This window comes from Quercus lobata, chromosome 9 (assembly GCF_001633185.2).
Source record: "Quercus lobata isolate SW786 chromosome 9, ValleyOak3.0 Primary Assembly, whole genome shotgun sequence".
Classification (NCBI taxonomy): Eukaryota; Viridiplantae; Streptophyta; class Magnoliopsida; order Fagales; family Fagaceae; genus Quercus; species Quercus lobata.
In genome coordinates, this window is record NC_044912.1 from 35,993,433 (window position 1) to 36,015,218 (window position 21,786).

At 35.0% G+C, this 21,786-nt stretch overlaps 2 protein-coding genes and 1 pseudogene across 3 annotated transcripts; all 3 read right to left on the minus strand.

The window, feature by feature from the left end:
- Positions 1-7,758: 7,758 nt before the first annotated feature.
- Positions 7,759-16,364, minus strand: LOC115960223 (serine/threonine-protein kinase MPS1). Of its 2 annotated transcripts, none has more exons than XM_031079009.1 (6): positions 15,924-16,364; positions 14,818-15,231; positions 13,593-14,569; positions 10,629-10,829; positions 9,627-9,788; positions 7,759-8,648 (listed from the first exon to the last, which is right to left on the minus strand). In XM_031079009.1, the coding sequence occupies exons 1-6, from the start codon at positions 16,078-16,080 to the stop codon at positions 8,055-8,057; spliced, it is 2,505 nt and encodes an 834-aa protein (XP_030934869.1). In that variant the 5' UTR covers positions 16,081-16,364; the 3' UTR covers positions 7,759-8,054. The 2 variants fall into 2 exon arrangements, with proteins under 2 accessions (XP_030934869.1, XP_030934868.1); XM_031079008.1 differs by having other exon boundaries at positions 13,593-14,638.
- Positions 16,365-17,700: 1,336 nt separating this feature from the next.
- On the minus strand, positions 17,701-18,734 carry LOC115961664 (annotated as a pseudogene).
- A 360-nt stretch (positions 18,735-19,094) lies between these two features.
- On the minus strand, positions 19,095-19,726 carry LOC115961665 (protein ALP1-like). Its single transcript, XM_031080602.1, has 2 exons — positions 19,624-19,726; positions 19,095-19,546 (listed from the first exon to the last, which is right to left on the minus strand). Exons 1-2 carry the CDS (start codon positions 19,724-19,726, stop codon positions 19,095-19,097), a joined length of 555 nt encoding a protein of 184 aa, XP_030936462.1.
- Positions 19,727-21,786: the final 2,060 nt, after the last annotated feature.

A 21,786-nucleotide genomic window follows, 5' to 3' on the forward strand; every position in this document is an offset into this window, starting at 1 on the left:
CAGTTGGGCCTATTACTAGAGCAAGATCCAAGAAGATCAAAGAAGCACTTAATAGCCTGATTCAAGAGATTTGGGCTAATTCTAACACAGGACATTCCAAGCTTGGCCCAAAGGAAGATGAAGGTGTAATAAATTTAATCCAAACTATTGAGGGCTGATCTGGCTTAATTGGGCGTGATTTATGGTGTGGATTAATAGCTTATTGACTTTCCAATTCCATACTAACTAATAGATATTTTTCCAATTCTAAAGTTGTTAATTGCAGACCAAATCCACCTTAATTTTAGCCTTCCATTATTTAGAACGTTTTTTTTTAACTATTTTCCTATTTTGGAGCTACTAATTTCAGACTAAATCAACTTTAATTTAGGCTTTTATTATTTAGTACATTTTTTTATATTTTCCTATTTTCAGTCATGTCTTATACATAGCATGCGCTCATTGTAATGGAGGATTTTATTGAATAAAAATTAGAAAAACATGAGGTTTTGCTTCTTCTTTTGGTTCTTTAAGAACTGTGAACTTATCAAGAATTCTTCCTTGTGGCGTCCAAATTTTATACCTTCGGTTTGTGATTCAATTATAATCATTAGGTCGAGTTCTATTACTTATACCTTTGGTTTGCAAGTTGGGTCAGGGTTTTTATCAAAATCTAAATTCTAGCTTTCTTGGGCAAATATTCCAATATTACTTGTTGGGTCTCAAAGCGTGTCGATTGAGGTTCACATCAGCAAGCTTGGCCATTAGCTTCATGCTGAAAGTAAAAACAACCTCCTTGTACTAGTCCCTCTTCTTATTCTCTATTTCTTGACATTTACAGAATCGTCGGATCACCAGCTCGTTGGCCACATATCTGTCCTGGAAGGCCCTTATCCGCACCAATGCCTGAAAAGAAAAAAATGACGGTTAGAATAAGTACGCAAGAATTATGTACTAAAAATGATGGATACATACCTTCGACATGTCGTAAAGACCAAAAGCCCCCAGATCCTCTAAGGTGTGCTCACCATAGGTGTCCAAGTCCATCTCCTTGATGATCGAATTAACCATTTCAACGACGTAGTCTTTGTGGGTGACCAGCCTCTGGACGGGGTCAAAAACGACAGGGCCCTTCCCCGTCATCAAGCCCTTTTCTGCCCAATGTCAAGGGGACGGAGGGGACTTCCGTTGCTAATCTCCAATGGATGGGCCCGTCCCCTTCTTGGACAGACGGTCGTCCTTGGAGTTGTTCTTCCTCTTTAAGGCAACTTTTGAGGCCACCTTGGGGGCCAACACCAATGCCTCCCCCTGCTACTTACGTGTAGCAGCAGAATTCCTCACCATCACCCTTTGCTTACCTATATCCATCTCTGAAAAAAGAAGGGTGACAGAAAAGTTAGAATGGTGACGAACGGATTAAAAGATGGACAAGTACAAAAATTTACGATGACGTGAAAAGGTGTGTAACCATCGGGCTATAGGCGTCGGTTTTGGACCACCACAGAATGCATGAAGAGTGTCAAGGGTAACCAAGTCCTTTCACTTCCTCTGCTCAAAGGGGATCTCCAAAACACGTCTAATGAAGCTTTCCTATAGGTTGTTAATTTGCAGATGGATCTAAGCCGGAAACAAAAAGGAAAAGTGTTAGATGCATAACTAAAATTGACGAGGCGGTGAAAAATAAAATACAGATGACACACCTAACTCCCTCACAATGCCTCAGGTATTGTCATATCAATCCATCCCTCGGGTCTACACACCTAATCCATCCCTTGAACAAAAAAATATTTGTTCTTCCAGTTCCTATTAGAGTCAAGCATGTCTGACACCAGCCTAAGCGAAGTCTTCCTTGCTAAGAAGTGGTAGATGCCCTTCGACGACAAAATCTGTTGTGGCTTGTAGTAGTAAAAAAACTCGTCGAGGGTAAGGCGACAATTACCACCACTTAGTTGACCACATATCACTTTGGTCCCAAGAAATATCCTCCATGCCTTAGGGGTGATTTGGCTGATGGATAGACCTAGATAATTGGCGAGCTGGCAATGCAGCTTAGTCAGCAGCAATCTCAGCCCTGCAGCAAACATGGCATTATACATACCGACGTCTGCTGTTTTTCCAGAGTAACACCTCTCAAACTTCCTTAACAGATGGAGGGGAATGTTCTCAGGGATTTGGAAATGGTCGCGGAGTTTGTTAAAGGCCTTCAGGGACATGGTCAGATAAAAATCATTCTCTGTCCATATCAGAGGAAGGATGAACGGCCTGGTGCCACTATTGTCTACTTGGTCTACTGCCTCATCTAGGTGTTCCTTGTCATCTTCCTCCTCTTCCTCTTCTCCCTCCACCTCTTCTTCCTCCTCCCCGTCACCCTCTTCCTCTCTTTCCTCATCCTCTTCATACTCCTCTTCCTCCTTGGCAGGGGAGTGAGCAGATGGTTCCCTTTTTAGGGACTGGGTTACATACTTCTCAAGCTCGCGCCTTAACAGATAGATCTCATCATAGCCCACACCCTCACAGATTGACGGCGATTGTTCACTCGTCACTTCTTTATCACCTGACATCTATTCACCTATAAGCGATAGAGGTATTCTAAGAACCTATTCAACAGGTCTCTAAACAAATAACGACCAACTAGGAAAATAAATAAAAAGAAGATGAAGGAAAGAAACTTACAGGAGTGGACGGCGGCTCAAAGCGACGGATTCCTTGAAGATGACGGAATGATACAAGGACGAACTATTTGTAAGCATCTGTACAACATAAAAGCTCTGGTCTCAAAGCTCTCAAGAGATGAAAAAGCAAAGCAAAGAAAATAGCTAGAGGAGGAGGAATTATTTATAAAGGAAGGGGCGCGGTATACGAAGCAATGCTTCTGATTAGAAATAAGGCCAACCAACAAGTGCCACTTGTCACCTAGCATTTAAACCTAGAGCTACCTATGCCATTTAATGAATCTCTCTTCAATAAAACTCTAATTAATGATCATAAATACCCATATTACTCTAACGCCTGTCAGCTACAGTCGACGAGACTATGGAGTAAGGGCAACTAATAGGGGTATTTTTGGTAAAGAAATTGACTTATAAACAGAAGACTCAGAGAGCTGACGACACCAACGGGGCCGTCAGCTTCACAGAAACTAACGAAGGCTTTAGAACAATGACAATGTGGGCGACGCTCCCTTAAGAACCGACGGAGCCTTCAAAGGATGATTCCACCATAAAAACTAATGGACACATCTCCTCTACGAATCGACAGGAGATTCTCGAGCAACAGACGACCATAGGCCGACGAAGTGGAAAAGCCGACGAGTCCCACATGGCCTTGCTTGGTCCTCACGAATACTTATATATGGAAACATCTTGCTTATCACACACAAAAAATCCTACTACACACCTATATCTCCCTCATATGAAAAGACACCCTAAAATCTCGGAAACCCTAGTACCAAATCTTCCCTACAAGGAAAAATCTCCACTCTTAAGGGATCTCGGTTCACTACTCACCAATATTTAAGCACAAGACCTCCTCTTTTCTCAGGTAGGCAGAAAATCCCTAGCTCTCTCACTATACAGTTCTTAGAGATTTCTCATTCACTGACTTGACCTTTAGAGGGTTTATGGCCAGTACCACACCGGTGACTTCTATTTGGTCCTTTTGTTCTTGTTTCATAGGTACTCATTGGCCTGATTTGGAGCCTACAACTTACTGACGATTTCAGCACATCATCAAAATGTATTAAAAAATGAAATTAATTGAAACAACATATCAGTATTCCTCAAATAATATAAGCATTGTTCAACCATTCCTTTTTTATATATATAATCATCAAGAGCCTTTTAACTCAATTGACACATCGTCGTGTTTTTAACAAAAGCGTCCAAAACTCAATTTTTTTTTCTCCCTAACTATTAAATTATAAAATAAAAAACAACTATAAATATAATGATTTTTTTTAAGTATAATAATAATTAATATAACAAACAACTTGAATACTTGAAATCATTTAATTTCATTTTTAATCAATAATCATTTGGCAGAGTATGTAAAACTATTCATCCTGGATTGTTGTATTTTAATTACAAAAAGAAGATAGCTTGTTTATCAATTTATAATTGTTACTGTGGGAACCAGAATTGAGACTGTTGGGCTTGAACTCACTTGGGCTCACAATTTATTTGTAGAGTAGGCTTCAAGATTTCCTACTTTGGGTCGTTCTCGACACAGAGACTCAAAGTAATATTACTCCTCTCTTCGTCAACGACTGTTTTTTCTCCTTTTTTCTGAACCCCTACCTCTTCCCAAACTTCTGCTATTTATAGCTTAGGTTAGTGGGGAGATTATGATTACAGCCACCGCTAGTGCAATTGAATGTCCAATATTATCTATTTTAAGTGGGTGTTTAGGTGAGAGTGGGGCGCAACAATTATGGCCTTGGAACTTGGTTTCAACTTAGTTGATTGTGCTCAGTAATGCTGTTCCCCGAGCATTTCATGATTTGCCCGGACAGGGTTCGTATGTTTGTTCGGGAAAGTTTATGCTAAACACTTCTCAGGATCCGAGACCCAAAACTTGTTTTACCTTAAGGTAATTTCAAGAAGGGCTCAGGGCAATGGGACCGTTCCATTAGGCCTGGGCCCAGGGCCCATATGGGTCTTGGGATCTCGGTATCGTACTGTTACATTATGAATTGTAATGCACACACCAAGTGGTGTGAGTGCTTCTTTTGATATTTGTATATAGTTAGACTTTTTTTTTAGAAAAACAATATATATATATATATATATATAGTTTTATAATTTAAAGGAATATTAGTTACAACTTAACTTGTGTCTTTACATCTGCGTAAGTCTTTTTATATTATCGTGATTGTAATGCAAACTTCAAAATAAAAAGAAAATACATTATCTATGATTCATTAGTTGGCAGGAGATGTGAGTGCTTCTTTTGATAGTTGTATATAGTATAAATCTATTTTTAGAAGGGAAATGCTAACGAGTTCTCTTAATGCATTGGTTAACAATTTATTTTAGGAAAATTTTGACACCACTTTTATAAGAAATAAAAAAAACTTTCAAAACATTAATTTTCTTTTTTCTTTTTTCATAAAAACTTTCTTTAACCGGATTGTTAAACAATGCCTTAAAGGCACTCGTTGGCATGACCCTTTAAAAAAAATGTAATATATATATATATAAATATATATAAATAAATATATATATATATATATATATAATTTAAAGGAATATTAAATACACCTTAACTTCTGTGTTTAGGTATTCAAAAGTCTTTTTGTTATCGTAATTGTAACGCACTTCCCAAAAAAAAAAAAAAAAAGTTATCGATAATTCATTAGTTTGCACACAGTAGTAGGTGTGAGTGCTTCCTTTGATATTTGTATATAGTTTGACTTTATTTTTAGAAAAGGTAAAATATATATATATATATATATATATAATGAAATTTTAATTAAATACAGCTTAACTTGTGTCTTTAGGGTATGTAAAAAGTTTTTTTGTTATGGTGATATAGCATTGTTTCAAAATTTATTGTTTTAAACATGGTATTATCAATAAAATTTTCATTTAAATGTTTACTTGAATTAGTGATCAATTTTAAACTTTTAAGTGAATTTGGATTATTTTCAAATGATTTAGAAATAATGTTAAACGGCTAATAGTAATTATCAATATAGTAAACCAAATGGTTTTGGTATAGCTATTCATCTATTAATTCATTTCACTTTTGGTATAGCATGCCAAGTTAAAGATGAGAGAAAATCCAATTAAAGTTTAAATTGGATATTATTTGAGCTCTAATTTTGTGTCATATGTAAATTCAATTTCTTAATTTTGGTGAAGATATTTACTACTCATTGACAAAATTGAGAAGTTAGTTTTATATTAAATGAAATACCACATTCAATAAGAATTTTTTTCTCTTTCTTAAATATAAGAATTTTATTGCAAATTGAAGTTTAAGTTTTAAAATTTTCATTTATTTATTTTTAATAGGAAAAATTTTATATTATTATAATAATTAACAATTTTATGAATCAAATTAAATAAATATATAACTAATTACCAATTGAAAAGAGGAATATTAGTCAAATTACTATGATATGAAAACTTAATTATTAATTTTGTATATTTAAAAAAAGTAAGAAAAGAATATTTAAATAAAAATTGATATCAAAAGTTAAATAATTTTTTTAATATATATACACACACTATTAATAACAAGATCCTCTGTTTGGATTTCATTATTTTAAGTATGAAAGTATCCTCACACAAATTCTTAAACTCTCTAAAATATCCCTATCGTTTAATTAAATAATTTTAAAGTTGAAAACACAAACTAGTTAAAAGAGTAATTTACTATTTTTTAAAAAAATTCCTAAGTTTTAGGCTTTTTCCTTTCTCTTCTCTAATTTGAATGACATTTTAATTTTAGGGTAATTTGTAAATTATACCCCGAAAGTTTGGGAGTGTTTGGATATTACACCTAGAAATTTCAAAATTTGAATTTTACCCACTAAAGTTTGGGGGTATTTGGATTTACACCCTGACATTTTAAAATTTGGATTTTAGCCCTAAAGTTTGAGAGTGATTGGAGTACCCCCAAATTCTAAAACTTCAAGATGTAAAATCCAAACACTCCCAAACTTTAGGGAGTAAAATCCAAAAACCTCTAAAATTTAGGAAATAAAATCCAAATTCTAAAATGTCAAAGTGTAAAATCCAAACGATCTCAAACTTCAAGGGATAAAATCCAAATTCTGAAACTTCAGGATATAAAATCCAAACACTCCTAAACTTTAAGTATGTAATTTGCAATTTATCCTTTATTTTAAATTCAAAATTTCAAACTTTTATCAACTCTCACGTAGAAAAATATCTAAAAAATTAGGACACTAATTCTATCTCACTTTTAAACACTATTTAAGAGTTTCAATTTCAAATAGTTTATTTCATTCGTATCAGTCGCTAACTCACGTACAAATAACTAATTAAAAATAATAATAATAAAAACTCACATAGAGAAAGATCCTGAGAATTAAGAATTATTTTTATCTCACTTTTAAATATTATGACACCAAATTTAAAATAAAAAATAAAAAAGAACATCGTTATATACGCAAAGAGGCTAGTATATATTCAAAATGCTCTATTTAAAAATTTTCACCAGCCAGCCGTGATTGTTGGTCATTGTTTCTTTTTTTCTTTTTCTTGCGCTGAAGTGGAGCACTTTAATGTTTAAACTAGTTGTCTATTCACTGCTTTGTTATGAACATCATCGAGTCATGTCTATTTATGATGAGAACAAGAATTTCACTTTGGTTATTTATAGATTGTATGTATCACTTGGTTGTGCTTAGTGAAGCATATCCTGGCGCACTATTTATCAGTAATGATACCACACATTTTAGAGTAATGTTACAAATACAAATTATTTTACAACATTTTTATAAACTATTGATATGATTTTAGCATTCACCAAATAATTATTAGTAAATAAAAATATGATGTTAATGGTGTCCCAGATTAAAACTAGTAAGAATTTATCGTATTAATAATTTGTAAAAATATTGTAAAATATTTGTGACTATAACATTACTTGACATTTTAATATTTCATGTTACAAAGATTGAATTTGTTTATGAATTATGAGTTATTACACTTCAAAACTAGTTTTAGTTTTAGACATAAGTAGAGATTTTGAGAAATTAGTGGAGTTATATTGAAGAAATTATGACTTATATCGAAGAAAGCTTACACCTTGAGAATAAAATAATTACTACGTCAAAAATCGAATCAATACACTCTTGCTGTACATAAGTGTTTACAAAAATTGTATAAAATTACTTGTCCTGCTACAAAAGATCGACAATGATGCAGAAATTAATACCAGGAGTGAATCTGGGATGAGCATACGTTCTTACATAATCAAGAACATAATAAGACAAACTGATTACAGATTCTTACATAAGGATGGAGAATAGGCATCTTAATTCAGCATGATCTCTTTCAGGGCAAAAAGAATTGACCAATGTCAAAACGATCAAACATAGCGAATTACATTCCCAGATCTTCAATTTTTCTCTCTGAGTTTGCTAAACGTTCCTGAAGCAGAAAGCAAAGTTTTGACATTTGGGAGAGTGACTTGCATTGTTGCTCTCGTGACGTTAGTAACTGAGATGCTACTGGCTGAACTGGGTCGCTAAGCAGTTGTTGGATCTGACAGCATAGCATTGATGCTTCATGGTCATTAGAACTAGTTTCAGCTATAAGTTGAAGTAGTTTACAGTTTTGGTCTTTAAAAGATGATAGCTGGGGTGGAACAGGGGGAACAAGGAAAGGGTGCTGAAGCAGTTGGGGAATCCTCCACCTTTCGTTACGGTCCCATGCAAGACACTTTTTCATAAGATCAAGAAGCCAAGGATTAGAAACCGGTCCATACGTAATCTCATGATTTGGATCTGTTATAACTTTGAACTTGGCCCAGAATGTCTTGTACTCAGAAAAGGGGGTCCTGCCATATACCATTTGATAAAGGATGCAGCCAAGGGACCAGATGTCTGATGGCCGACCACACTTTATGGTGTTTCCATTTGCATCATTTTCATTGCACATGAATGCCTCAGGAGACATGTAGCTCAGTGTACCCACCTACAGAAGTCAAATATGAGAACTAAGCAAAAATATAACAAAATCATTTCATAGTGTTAAGCATTCTGGCGTGCTTCTGTTCAAAGCCCCCAAGTAAATCTGACAATATAGGGAGTTTTACAAATTCAACCATTGGGTTTTCATGCAAGTGTCAATTTAGTCCTGCATTTCCAATTTAAACAATTAACCCCTTAGACATTATGTATGTGTGCCAATAACTTCCTGCATCTCACCATGGGCCTCTTTTGAAATTTAATTTAGCTAGAAGGAATCATTAATTATATCATTTTTTTTTTCCTTCTTACTTTAGCAATTTAGTCAACATCAAACTAGATCTTGTAGGTCAACATTCCATCTTCCCCCCACCCTTCTTGTTTTTTTTAGTTAATGGGTTGATAAATGAGGGTATAACATTTTAGAAATATGGGTGATATGACAAATCATGTGTATTGTCATTAACTACATTGAGGTTAAATAGAAATTTTAAACAGAAAGTTCTATTTATTAAAAACAATAATGTCAATAGGGTTAACAGTTCAAACTGAAAATGCATGGACCAAATTTATACATAATTTGAGATTTGTAATTACCCTGATTATGTAACTATATAAATTGTTAATGAGAACACAAAATAGAATCCAATATATGCCTTCTAAAAATTTGCAAATGTGTACAGAAAGTATAGTCAAGCTAGGTTAAAAGCATACAGATACCAGTGATATAACTTCTAACGATCAAGACCAAATAGCAATATTTGGATTTATTTAAACCAGCCATAGTCAGTATCACGGAGGGCCAATGCCAATACACATTGAGTGATAACCCTGTTGTTCAGCAATAATTAAAAACTTGCAATCCAGCATTGCAAGATAGATACATATCCTTTTAAATGTTGCAACACCATCTGATCAGTTGCCAGAGAGGGGCACAACCTAAATGAGATATATATCCCAGCTGCAGGGCATAAGTAAGAATTACCTGTGAATCCCTTTGGATGTTGGTGGTATCGCTCATTATGGCTTTGGCAATCCCAAAATCTATCAGCTTTAGGGAACCCTTGACAAGAAGGAAATTAGCTGGCTTCAGATCAGAGTGCACTATACGTTCCTCATGTATAGTATTTACAGCCTGAAGAATTTGCTGCCAAGTTTTTCAATAGAAAAATCTCAGATTCCATATTCAAGACTGTCAGCAATTAACAAGATTAATCTGTTCAACATAAAGTGAACTAGTTTATGTACAAACAGAAGCAAGAATAATCTTATACTAGGGCATATGCCTCTCTGTACCTCAGCAAATCTTACAAGCAAATGCAAAAAAAGAACTTCAGATCCTGTCTCTTGTTCAACTACAATTTATACAAAAAAAATGGAGAGAATTGGCGACAAGTACAAAAAAACGTTCGAACTTTATGGGGTGTTTGTATGTACAACACTAAGTGAACTAGTCTTATAGGTAATAATGTAAGAAGCACAATTTGAAAGTAAAATGAGGAATCAAGACCATAATCAACAAATTAACTAAAAGTCTAAAAGTAAAGCCAACTTTCAATTCAATAGATTTACAAAATTTCAGTGCTTATGTAAGACATAATGGATTGGTTTAACTTCAATAAGACATCCAAATGTCCTCAAATGTAACATACTAGTCCAGGACCAGGAGTTATCTCATCAAGGGAAGAGAGAGAGAGAGAGAGAGAGAGAGATTCAACTCCAAAATTGAAAGTGATACGCAACTTGTCAGAAAAATTTATAGCAGTATTTTATTTTCTTAGTGGTTAATCAAATGAAAGACATTTGTGGAACATCAGAAAACAAGACTAAAAACAAAGATCTACAAAATAACCATCAAAGTTCTAAACCATTTGCTAACATAAGCAAACCATTGGAGAATATTCATAAGTACAAAAACAAATACAAAAAAACAAATACAAAGCAATGGATAGCAAATACCAATAAATGTACAGTATAGCTTAAGAACCTGCCAGTAGAAGCGGAGCCAATTCTGATCTATGGTCTGATAGGAGCCATCCATTTCATTCCACTTCTGGGATAGCATGTGCGCCAAATCAATTTCCCCATATTCAAGTACCATGTATATATACCCATCATCCTTGACTCTGCCATCTTTATTACTCATGGAACCATTCATCACTTCATGGAGCAAAGCCTTATCTGTCACCTAAGAGCAAAAATGGGTATTAAAATCACTCAAGTATATAAATAAGACAAATTAGACACTGAACAAGAATTTCTTGTTCTATTCTAATATGTATGCCTGAAAAAGCTTAATAAACCCAATATTAAGGAAGAATATGAAAACAAGTGGCTGTTCTCAACAATCATGACTAAATGTATGTTGCTTATGATTCCTAAATAAATTCATGTTAAGAAGCAGATGCATATCTAGGCAGATTCATCAAGTTCAGCACTGAAGCATGCATGATTAAAAAACTGAAATTAATAGAACAGAACATGTCTGTAAGGTATTCTTGATCTCACCTAGGCAAGGAACCACAAAGCCACCTTAAAGGCTCTTAGGCAAGGTGCCTTTGGTGAGGCGCTCACCTTTAGAGCCTAGGCAACTGCCTTAAGCGGTTAAGCCATGAAAAAGGTGCTAAGGAGAGAGCCTCAGTTTTTTTTTTTTTTTTTTTTGTACATTTTTATTTGAAAGTTGTTGTAAAACATATCATGAGATTATTAATTTTAAAAAAGCAAGTTATAAAACCTATTGTTAGATAAATTAATTTACAAAATTTTGTTGTAAAACTTATTGTTAGATTAATTAATTTATAGTAGAAGCTTGTTGTAAAACCTATTGTGGATAACTAATTGAGCGTAAACCATGTAAATCTTATTTTGAAATCATTTGATAGACCTAATTTCTTCATGCAACACATTTAAAACACTTTATTATAACATTTCAAAACACTAGTTACATATGATTTAAGTTCTATATGTATAATAAATATATTTAGAATATAGCCTCGCTTTACTCGGGCTAGTGCCTTTTTGTCATCTCACACCTCAGGTAATACAAGACCTTGGAGTCTCAAGGTCGCCTTTCGCCTCTAACATTTAACTTGCTAGCACTAAACATAAAAGAACCTATAATATCATTCACAAGGAATTTTGGCAATAACCAAGGAACTAGAGAACCAAATATGTAAAAATATCTTTATTTTCTACTCTATATATATATATATAGTCATTCACATTTGATGTATATGGTTTAACATTAAAGGAAATTGTTACGACCTAGACAAGGCTTGAAAGTCTAAGAAAGGACTCCATCTAAGATGTTTGCTCAAGAAGGGATAGATGGGGTTTTCTTATAAACTACAAAAGAGTACCATCAACTCATGATTCCCGCTGCTGGTGAGAAGCACAACCATAGCCACAACCCACCCACGCACAGATTTTAATCACTAGATCTGATTGTTGGTGTGATCAAAGATTATTAATCATATTAATCAGACAAATAATTAAAATTAGTGTGTTATATAAGTTACAATTGTATACATATATATATATTGTCATGTCCTGACTATTGACTATCAAATAATCCTCTACTATTTTAGAATTTTAGGATCCATCATGTTGCCATGTCTATATCAATTCCCACATTCTGACATGCAGTTCAAGCACAACAGAATGCACAAAGACAACAGAGTACCTAGAATCAGCAAGCCACCCACCACCCCCCCTCAGAAAAAAAAGGGTAAAATAGAACCTCTGAGGTATACAGGGTAAACATGCTAAACAAAATTCTTGTTTAGCTAATCAACCAAACAACAACAAAATTTTATTCCTAAAACTTTGTGGCCAGCTATGAATCCTAACAAACCAATCAGGGTCGACAATATATATTCCTCTCAGCCATTCTATTAGCATAATCTCTATTACCTCCTTAATTTACATATCATTTTTTACTACTGCTGGAGTAATTTTAGGTTTTCTTTTATCTTTGTTGGTTCCCTTAATGTGTCAAATCACTCTTTACTCACAAGTGCATTAAATGTTTTTCTTTGCACATGGCCAAACTATCTCAAATGACTCTCCACCATCATCTTTAAACGATTTCTTCACTTTGTATCCTATATTTCCATTATCCATATTGCAGGACAGGAGAAAGAGTTTACACCTAACTAAAATATTAACACAAAATTATCAAAAATAAATTGACCAAAAAGAGGGTGTTCCTCAATTCTCAAAGAGATAACTATCACATGATGGTTTTCCTAAAGTAGGTAACTAATGCTATTAGAATTTTGACATGTTGCTCACACAAGTTAACATACAACTGGGAATTTCCTACACAAATATCACGAGTCACTTAAAACCTTGATCCAAGGGTAGAGTGGGCATTAAATCCAAATTAGGATGCTGAAAGCAGATATGTAATTGCTTTCTGGCTTTGACAATATTTTGAGTTTCAGATGCTTGGCTCAGGATTCAGGAAGTCCAGTGAGCCACCAGACGATAATAGCCAACTTAAGGGGCACCCCCAACCCCCATCTTTAAATTGTTTTTCTTCACTAACTCCCTTTATAGGCCATCATTTTGTCATCTAAAGCTCACTCATTATAGTTTTTTAAGCTGCTTGGTGGTCAATTTAGACAAACTCAATTCATTTATCAGGGTATCTTGAAAAAAAAATCTCTCAATAAAAAATTGTTTGTCAGATTGATATATACCATTTTCCAATAAAAAATTTATTAACCAGCACAAAGCTAGCAGTAAAACCATTTTAACCAAATTTACTATCATACTTGAGTCTTCTCTTGGTAACAGCTACGTCAAAATTTTGACTTTTGAGTAGTATGTTTTTCCCAGTACATGACTACAGATTACGAAAACGAGGCTTGATATAGCAAATACCTAAAACTAAAACCAATGACTTGCATAGTATTACAACTAATGATTTTATGGTGAAAGTGGGTACCTCATAGTCAATCAGCTGTATAATGTTGTTCTTTCCTTTCAACTTATTTAAATACTCAATTTCTTGACAGAAACCAAATGCAGTTGCGTAATCACGACCTTTGAGCTTGATTTTTTTTAATGCATAGATTGTACAGTCCGATGAGATAACTTTGTGGACCTCACTGCTTCCTCCACTACCTATCTTTCCAAGCCTTTGATAGAGCTTGCCATTGACTTTGAAGAACAAGTCCTGATCATAATTCCTTTTACGAGGAGCTGATGCACCTTTCCCACTTGCAGCCCTCTCTTGTTTTTCTGATTTAGAAGGCTCCAACTTCATATCTGAAGATGAGCTTTTGGACAAGGGAGCCTGAGATTGTATATTGGTAACATCACCTACATATCCTTTCCCTTTAGTTGAGCTATCAAGCAGGGGAGGGTTTTCAGGAATGTTACTTTCTTTTGTTACTCTGCCTTGTTGCTCCTTAGACTGGTCATATTCCTTCACTTCCATTTGGGTATCAATAGCACAGTTAGAAGCTTTGCCTGCAAGGGCTTTCTGTTCAATTAACATTCCACTGGTGTCCTTTGGTGAAGGATTTGATAGCTGCACCACATTTCCCTGATTTATGTTTTGAGATTGCATATTAAAATCTCCCAAAGGTTCAACTGCCACATGAGAACCGCTATCTCGATGCAGGTGAGAGCTACAGGTTGTTAAATTTAGCATGGGTGCTGAAGTTGAATGGACAGATGTTGAGGTAGCACACGATGACCCAATAACTGAAGACTGAGTGGCAGGCTGGCTTAAAAAGTTTCTGCTGAACTGGTGCAGCTGATCCTGAACAGCAGTGGTTCTCTTTGACAATAAAGAAGTAATCCCACCATCAGACCTCAAACTGACTTCAGATTCTAGATTCTGAAAATTCCTGTGCTTTGAGTCATGAGTAACAACAGTTGATGCCTCCATTTGATTGCTCGTGATCCATTCCATTTCTGTCAATGCAAGTGAACCCATATGAGATGATAAGTTCTCCAATCCAGTGGCCATTCCATCATCGGCCCCTGCATGTTGAAAGAGTAGGAAAATATATCGCAAGGCATAGTGACAAACTCAGGAATTATATGGCACTATCAGAAACTCAAAATCTTGTCAAAATATCACCCAAAAAACCACCAGAAATACACCAAAACACAAAAACTGGATTCCTAGCAATTTAAAAAGAGAAGGGACCAACAATTACCCTGGGAGACAGCATTGCTTCCAACAGAATGTTGAACTTTTTTTTGACCATCAGTTTGTTGAGATTCTCCATGCAACAAAGGAATTGCTTTGTCATCCTTACAACCTGTAATGGGTTTAACGTGATCTCTTGGTGCATCAAATGAATTAAAGCTCTCATCAAAGGTTTTGGTTATAGTGCCTGAAATGGTAGGTGGAGTAATCGATGCATCTTCTTGAATTTCCCCAAGAACAGTCACCATGTTCTTAGTTTCTCCGACTGAATCCTTTACCATATGACCCCGGCTCAGTGAGATCACATCTTGAGACTTCTTAGCATCTACCATAGGACCCAAACTAGAACCTGAATCTCTCGATGCTTCTCTTTGAGGAACCAACATCCGCCTAGGCCTTAAAATATTGGACTGCCTTGTGGCTGAAATATTCAAAGAAATTAACGATACAAAATGTTCCGGTGTGTTCATGCACCAAATCCAAAGGATTAGAAGTAACATACAAAACTTAAATCAATCATATAAATGAATTTAATTAAACCTCCAAATCCGCTTTCACCTTCAAACAGAAAAGACTGGAGAGAAAAGCTTTTCAAAAGAATTACCAGATTGCATTCAGTGCTTTTTTTTCTTTTTCTTTTTTCTTATTTTATACAAAGTAGAAACCTTTATAAAGAAGAGCCCTTTGGACTTGCCTGTAGCCAGTAAACCTACACGCAACTGACCCCACCGGTTAGAACCAGTTGCCGGGTAATCCAGTGCTTAACATTACTATCTATATTTTTAAGGAAAATACAAAAACCTTAAGAGAATTCAAAAGTAAGTCTATAATTTATTGAAGAGCACACTCCCAAATATTAACTGCCCTAACTTAACAGACAGTAATAATAATACTAAAGAGAGTGAAGCGAAATTGATATGAAAACTAAATGTTTTGTCATTAAATGCGCTACAAGAGTCCTCCAACACAAACCCTAAATTTTAACTTCTCATGAAGCATTATGAAGGTAAAAATTATGGAAAATAGTAGAACAGAAACCCTAAATTGCGGTTTCAAACCCTAAATTATGGAATTTACTAGGAGCATGAGTTAGAGAGAGAGAGGGAGAGATACCAAGAGGGCGGTGGCGCTTGAAGGCGGCGTGGACATGGTGGAGGAAGTCGGGCGGAGAAGAGGAGGAGGAGGAGGAAGGCGTCGTATCTGGTGGCTTCACGGGCGGACGGATTATATTCTTCGCTGCTGGAACTGGAAGGTTAGCCTCCCTGTCCATGGTCGAATCTCAACGGCATTTCTATTGCTGAGAAAGGGGCAAGATGGGAATTATCCTCCAAAAAACACGAAACTAATATACGAAATGGAAATGGATTCTGATTAGGGTTCGGTAATTTTCAATTTCCATGAATGATTTGGGATTCGGAGCTTGTTGTTGATGTTGTTACTTATTACGGTGGTCTGAGTTTTGAGCCTGTGGGTTATAGAGTAAAGAGCGAGGGAGAGAGGGAGTGTGAAATTTTGAAACTTCTTATTGGCGCTCCTGGACTGGAGGAGCCTTTCACTTGCTTGTATCGGGCCATTTTTTGTTTTGGGCTTTCATTTTTTTTACTTCTGTGTTATCCTCCCTCAAATCATCAAGTGGGAGTGTAAAGCCCATATATCATCAATTTAATTAAGAATCTAATCAGATTTTAAATAATAATAAAAGGGTCATACTAACGAGTGCCCTTAAGGCACTGGTTAAGAATCTATTTTAAAAAAATTTTGACATCACTTTTATGAGAAATGAAAAAAACTGTCAAAATATTAATTAATTTTTTTTTCTATTCCCAAAAAAACTTTTTTTAACTAGATTCTTAACCAGTTCCCTAAGGGTACCGTTAGCATTTCCCATAATAAAAAAGTGTCGGGAATCATATGAGATTTTGTAAACCAAAAGTCTCTAACACTGTTTGTTTCAGTATTAACATTTTTTGGAAAATGATTCATTTTCCAAAGAGCATTTTCTAAAAAACTGTCTCATTTTCCAATGTTTGCTAACGACCTTAAAAATGAGCTTGAGAATGTTTTCTAGTGTTTGGTATGCAATTTTTAAAAAAAAAAATTTGTTTTTTTTTAGAATATTAAATATTTTAACACACACACACACACAAGGGGAAAAGGGAGAAGGTTTTAAAGAAACTAACAGTGGTGTATATCCAAAAGGGCCTAACTTTTGGATACAAAGCACAGGCTTTAAATCTTTATAACTCACACTCATTTTCCAATGTGAGATTAACCCACTGTTTTTTCTTTTGAGAATATTAAATATTTTAACACACACACACACACACACAAGGGGAAAGGGGAGAAAGTTTTAAAGAAACTAATGTGGCGTTTGGTACGGGTGAATCCACATTACTCCTGGCATCTAGATTCCTAGGAATGTAGTTATTCCTATGTTTGGTTTCATTGGGAATCTCTTTAAGATTTCTAGGAATGTGAGATAATAATGTTTGGTTTATTCCCAGGAATCTTAAATGAATTATTTATTTTTCTCATTCTATCCTTAGATTTGAATGTGAACTACCAAGTCCTTTAAAAAAAATCTTCCTCTAAATAAATAATGAAAAAAAATATATAAACTATTAATTGGTCCTTTAAAAAAATATCTTCCTCTAAGTAAATAATGAAAAACAAAATATAAACTATTAATTAGCAACACATTCATTAAAACTGTAGTCTAACATTTCAACAAAAATAACCATTTAAAATCTCAAATGCTTTATTCTGAATAATAATGTTTCAAATAGCTTAATCCATAACAAAACAACCTGACATTGTTTAGGTCTATAAGACCACAGAAGTAGCAATAAAAGTAAAAGTAGTTCATCAACAATGAAACAAATGTGATCTATTACATATATAATGTATTCACCCTTGCATCTATGAGCACTTGAATAACATAGTCATACCCAACATCCCCAGGAAATGAGTAAAAATAATCACATTTACGTGTATCAGCTGTAAGCAATTCTCCAACTTTGATTCTTTCTGATATAGAAAGTCCTTCAATTTTCAATAGCTCATTGAATACTTTCATTCTTCTCTCAGCTTCCTTTGACTCAATCTTGAAGCAAGATGCAATGGTGGCCATATGTCCATTAGTTTCTTCATACTTCTTTCCAAAGTCTTTCATTGTCTCCATTAAGGTCTCAGTTAGTTCATCATTGGATCTTGGCCTCTTCTTATTCAGATTCTTTGAGCTAGCTCCTTGATTGGGTATTTGTGTTTGGGAACCATAATCATTTCCATTGATCTCTCCTATACCAGCATTTTTTTCTATCTCAGCTTCATTTGTAGGAGATTGGTTTTCTTATCCTCTAGCTAACTCCTCTGTTGCATCTATAGCATGTTGAGCTCTATCCCCACTGGCCCTATCTTTACCAAACACAAGTGCTAGGTCATCAAAATGAGGGAAGCGCTTATTCCGCAATCCCTTAGCATCTGGATGACCCTGATAGGAAACAAAAATATATAAATTCAATAATAAAATAAAAATTGGTCTTTAAAACATGAATGGCAAAAAAAAAAAAAAAAAAAAAAAAAAAAAATTACCTTGACCTAATCTTCAAAAATTTGTTTCTCAACCACAACCATTTTCTCATTATCATTCCAACCAAAACCACTGGCATTTGGACCAAGCATGTCAGCTATTGCCCAATATTGTCTTCTTAAAGTTTTGTATCTAGATTCTATATGTGGACTTGCCTTTATACCACATCCCGACAGTTTCTTCTCCATCAATTCCTCTAATTTAGTTGTAAAACCAGGCTTAAAACCATTGTCTGCTTTCCATTTAACATCGCCAGCTAGTTCCAATAAACACTCAACCAACTTATCATCTTCTTTAGCTGTCCATTGAAATTTTAATTCCTTTCTTTCCTTCATTGACAGGTTCACTATATGTATTTTCCATGTCTATGCAAAAGTTGAACATTATACATAATTATCCAAATAAAAATGTAAGTACTGCATTTTTAAGAAAAAAATTATGCAAGAAATTCATGATGGTAATTAAGGTCAACAAACTGTGTAAAGGAACAAAATACATGACAAAAAAAACCACCAACTGAAATTATATTATAAAACAAATTCTTGGAATTTTTAAATAAATAACAAAATCCATAATTTATTAATAACATAAATTGTAAATGAGAAAATTACAAATTACGTAACTGTAATGTCAAATTGAGTAGCACCTAACTATATAATAGAATGAAAAGATACCAAGTAAACATCATCTCCAATTCAATGCCTAGAGGCCCTCCATTGTTCATAAATTTCTTCAGCCAACTTATCTCTCCAATCACTCCATGCATCAGATGTCTCCACATACCTTATATGCTCACCATCCAACTCTTGAGCATCTGAGTTGTCAGACAAGGGAGAGTTCTCTTCAGGGTCAAGTGACATCTCTCTTCTTATATAATTGTGGAGTAGTGCACAAGCTGAAATGATCCAACATTGGGTCTTGATTGGATAAAATGATCTACTCCTAAGTATTGCCCATCTTCCTTTTAGTAGGCCAAAGGCTCTCTCAATGATATTCCTAGCAGAAGAGTGTTTCATATTAAAAAACTCTTTAGGAGAAGTAGGTTGGCGACCTTGCCTCCAATCATTTAGGTGATATCTTTGTGCTCTATAAGGTGCAAGAAATCCCTCACCGTTGGTGTAACCAGCATCACACAAGTAGTAGTAACCTAACACCATTTTTAAACTATAAGAATTTAAATAGACGTGTCAAAAAAAAAGTAGTGATTAATAAGTATTTATTTACCTTGAGGGACTTTCAATCCACTTCTCCTAGAAATTGCATCCCTCAAAACTCTAGAATCTACAGCTGAACCCTCCCAACCAGGCAATATATAGATAAATTGCATATCGTGCGAACACACTCCCAGCACATTGGCAGCTATTTCATTTTTCCTAGTTCAATATCTAGGCTTGTCTTCAATTGACACATTGACTGGAATATAGGTTCCATCTAGCGCACCTAGACAATTCTATTATAGGACTTATTCATTAAATTTAAATCAATAATAAGAAATACATAGAAACACTAATCTAAATAGTAATGTACCTTAAACCATTTCCATCTTTCATCAGTACAGTTCTCAAGTATAGGCTCCAGTTTCTTAAAAAGGATGCTATGAAGATGAAGGATAGCATGCAATACAGCATTGAAGTTTCTACTTATACTCTCACCCGACCGAGCTAATTGTCATGCTACAACTCTATTTTTTGCATGATGTGCAAGTACATGTAGAAAAGATGCTACTATCTCATCCATTTCCGTATTCTTAGATGGCCTCAAACCCCCATGTATGTGGAGCATGTCACAAAGTTTTCTAAATGCTCTCCTGTCCATTGGGACATTGTTTATGGATGTTGTATCATCCATCCAAACATTTGATTCATATTCACAACTCTCACATTTGCTCTCTCTAATATTTGGTCACCCCAACCTCCAATTCTTCCAACTCTCCTATTCCTAGAAAGAATCACTATGCACACATGTGCACTAACATCATCCACATTTGACGTAATAAATCTAATTGATGTAGCAACACAACTAAAATTTTCTTTTTATGATTCCTTGGTGGTTGAGCCATCATTACAATTATACACAAGAAATAAAAACTTGAAATTTAAGAAAATTACAAATTATTAAAACAACTGCTACTAGACTAGCTACCAATGTGACATATAAGTATAGCACAAGATCGCCTTTTCTTGCTGCCATGGGGTCGACCTGTAAACAAGGTAAACCCAATGGGAACCAAAAAACGGGGGGGTACCGCATTGGGCAGAAGACGATCCAAAAAGCGAAGGCTCACCCAGCTGAAGGAAGGAGCTTTTGAAGCTTACCTTATTATTAGAGAAAGAAAGGGAAAAGGGGCAACCTTTCTTTCTAATAATAAGAAAGGGGGCGAGATAGGCGACAGGTAGCTTGCTTCCAAGCCGGCCCAGCCGCGAGGAATCAAGAGATCTTTTCCGGTGCTGACTTGGATCTCGGGTGACGGAAAAAGGCGGCCAGAAGCGACGAGCAGTCGCGGTCGAAGCTTGGCTCTAGCCGATAGGCTAGCAGTAAGCTTGGCTACAGCGAAGCGCTTACCAAGCGCGAAGGAAAGGGCCTTCGCCGCTTGAGCCGTATGCGGGGGAACTCGCATGTGCGGTTCTTAGGGGTAATATAATGGAAGAAAACCACTTGGCATACTTACTAATAAATTCTTAATAGCTAAAAAAATCTATTGTTTTTAATCTTAGATTACCTATTGCTCGTAAATGACCGGTGCAAAAAGAGTAAAATGAGTTTCCTCCATTATATATTCTCACAATAATATCAAACCAATGAATCAAGGCTGGAAATAAATAGAATATACTGTGTTTAGGATTGGTTAGTTACACACCCTGTGTATTCGAAATAGTCCTATGCAGGCAAATCATTATGCAGACAAATCATTATGCAAGCAAATATGTATACATACATACATACCAATTTATATCCATTGCTAACAAAATTTATGTTCACTATGTTCTAGTGGGATTTAAAATCTCCATACACACACCAATCAGACATTTCACAACACTCAAACCAAAGCATCACAAAATAGCTGAACAATCAATTATAATTTTGATTTAAATGATTATTTAATCAAAAATACATGCAAAAAATCTCACCCAATGCAAAGACCACTCACACACTAGTACTCACACTACACTGCCAAAAGTCGTGATTTTACCAATCTTATCATTCTCCAATCACAAACGAAACATCAACAAATTTAGTATCTTTTCAATAAAGACCCAAATGCAAACACACACACACATCAGTAAAGAAAGCAAATTGAGACCCATATGCAAACACACACAAACCCAAATGCAAAATCAACAGATCGACGAAGGATGATGGAAGAATGGAGCTGGGCTTCGAAGATGG

Bases quoted from the DNA above. Each gene is read 5' to 3' on its own strand.
- LOC115960223 (XM_031079008.1), bottom strand. From the start codon at position 16,080: ATGGACAGGGAGGCTAACCTTCCAGTTCCAGCAGCGAAGAATATAATC. The intron at 15,232-15,923 runs GTATCTCTCCCT...TGAATATTTCAG, and splicing joins CAAGCGCCACCGCCCTCTTG to CCACAAGGCAGTCCAATATT. The intron at 9,789-10,628 runs GTTCTTAAGCTA...AAAACTTGGCAG, and splicing joins GGCTCCGCTTCTACTGGCAG to CAAATTCTTCAGGCTGTAAA.
- LOC115961665 (XM_031080602.1), bottom strand. From the start codon at position 19,726: ATGCAATTTATCTATATATTGCCTGGTTGGGAGGGTTCAGCTGTAGAT. The intron at 19,547-19,623 runs GTAAATAAATAC...AAATGGTGTTAG, and splicing joins TGGATTGAAAGTCCCTCAAG to GTTACTACTACTTGTGTGAT.